Source organism: Sphaeroforma arctica (assembly GCF_001186125.1).
Source record: "Sphaeroforma arctica JP610 unplaced genomic scaffold supercont1.7466, whole genome shotgun sequence".
In the NCBI taxonomy this organism is placed as follows: domain Eukaryota; class Ichthyosporea; order Ichthyophonida; genus Sphaeroforma; species Sphaeroforma arctica.
The window spans coordinates 1-1,421 of NW_014033092.1; the positions used below are offsets into that span (position 1 = coordinate 1).

The window sequence follows — 1,421 nt, forward strand, 5'->3', positions numbered from 1 at the left end:
TATATATATATATATATATATATATATATGTGTGTGTAGTATATATATATATATATATATATATATATATATATTGCGATCGGCTCAGGGCCCTGTACCCAACTGGGTCTAAAGCTTAGGGTTAGAGAAGGCCTTGCCGCGTGTTCTTGAAAATTTGTGAACACAATATATGTCAGATTAGACGAGGCATGAACATTTCTAGTTTTATCTTGCTTTATAAGGAGTGTCTGTATGTATGCACTGTTCTTAGTCATTCTTCGCGCGGCTCCGCACCCCTCACGAATACTAACATATGCATGCCCATCTATCATTGCCTATATCCCAAAATTTCAGGAACGATTGCATATATATTATATATATATATATATATGTATGTATGTATGTATGTATGTATGTATGTATGTATGTATGTATGTATAGGTATGAATAAGACTCTTTAAACCGCTCGACATGACCAAGAACTGCATGTTTAAATCAACAGGTTGAATTTCTAATAACCTCACACCACGGCTCCGCACCTCTTCACCCTCTGCACTCCGTCCTATCACAAATAGGGTCTCTGCCTAACATTTGCCCACACTCAAACACCTCTGCACCCCGTCCTATCACAAATAGGGTCTGCCTAACATTTTCCCACACTCATACACTTCTGCACCCCATCCTATCACAAATAGGGTCTCTGCCTAACATTTGTCCACATTCATACACCTCTGCACCCCGTCCCATCTCCCCAGGGCCTATAGCCTACGCTCTGGCCGAGCGCTTTGACAACTCAGCGGTTATTCGTCGCGTAGAGTGTCCGTTGTTGGTAGTGCATGGCCTGAGAGACGAGCTCATCTCGCCGTACCATTCACAGCAGTTGTTTGACCTTTGCCCGTCTTCGCGTAAGCACTTGCTGTACCTACCTGACGCGGACCACAACACTTTTGACCCGTCCGAAGACATTGCTAAGCCATTGCGCATGTTTGCCAATGCCTATGCCATTCCGCGGGGGAAGCTGCCGACACCCTCGCGCCGGCCGCAGGTGAGGACGCGGTGAGCCTGCGCCATAGGTGCTGTCATGTGCAACATCGCACTCGTAGTCGTCGGTGTAGTGTCTGAGCATGTATGCACACACACGCGTTCATCTGGTAGTTGGGGGGTGGGGTGGTGAGTGGGGTTGGAGGTGTGAATTAGGCCTATTATTGCAGTTGTGAATGAGTGTGATTTGGTATTGAGCGTGGCTGGTGGTAGGCTGTTTGAGAGATTCTCACGGATCATGCATGGCACGGGGCATGCTAGTAAGCTCTCAAATAATCACGATATATATATATGTATATATATGTATATATATATATATATATATTAAATATATTTATATTTGTATATATATATATATATATATATATATATATATANATATACACACACACACACATATA

The 1,421-nt window shown here is 43.0% G+C and overlaps 1 protein-coding gene across 1 annotated transcript; it reads left to right on the plus strand.

The window, feature by feature from the left end:
• Window positions 1-734: 734 nt before the first annotated feature.
• SARC_16151 (hypothetical protein) lies at window positions 735-1,039 on the plus strand (the record flags this gene model as incomplete). The annotated part of the gene is made up of 1 exon (XM_014289740.1): window positions 735-1,039. A coding segment is annotated over one exon (305 nt), but the record flags the coding sequence as incomplete, so codon positions are not given.
• Between the last annotated feature and the right edge of the window lie 382 nt (window positions 1,040-1,421).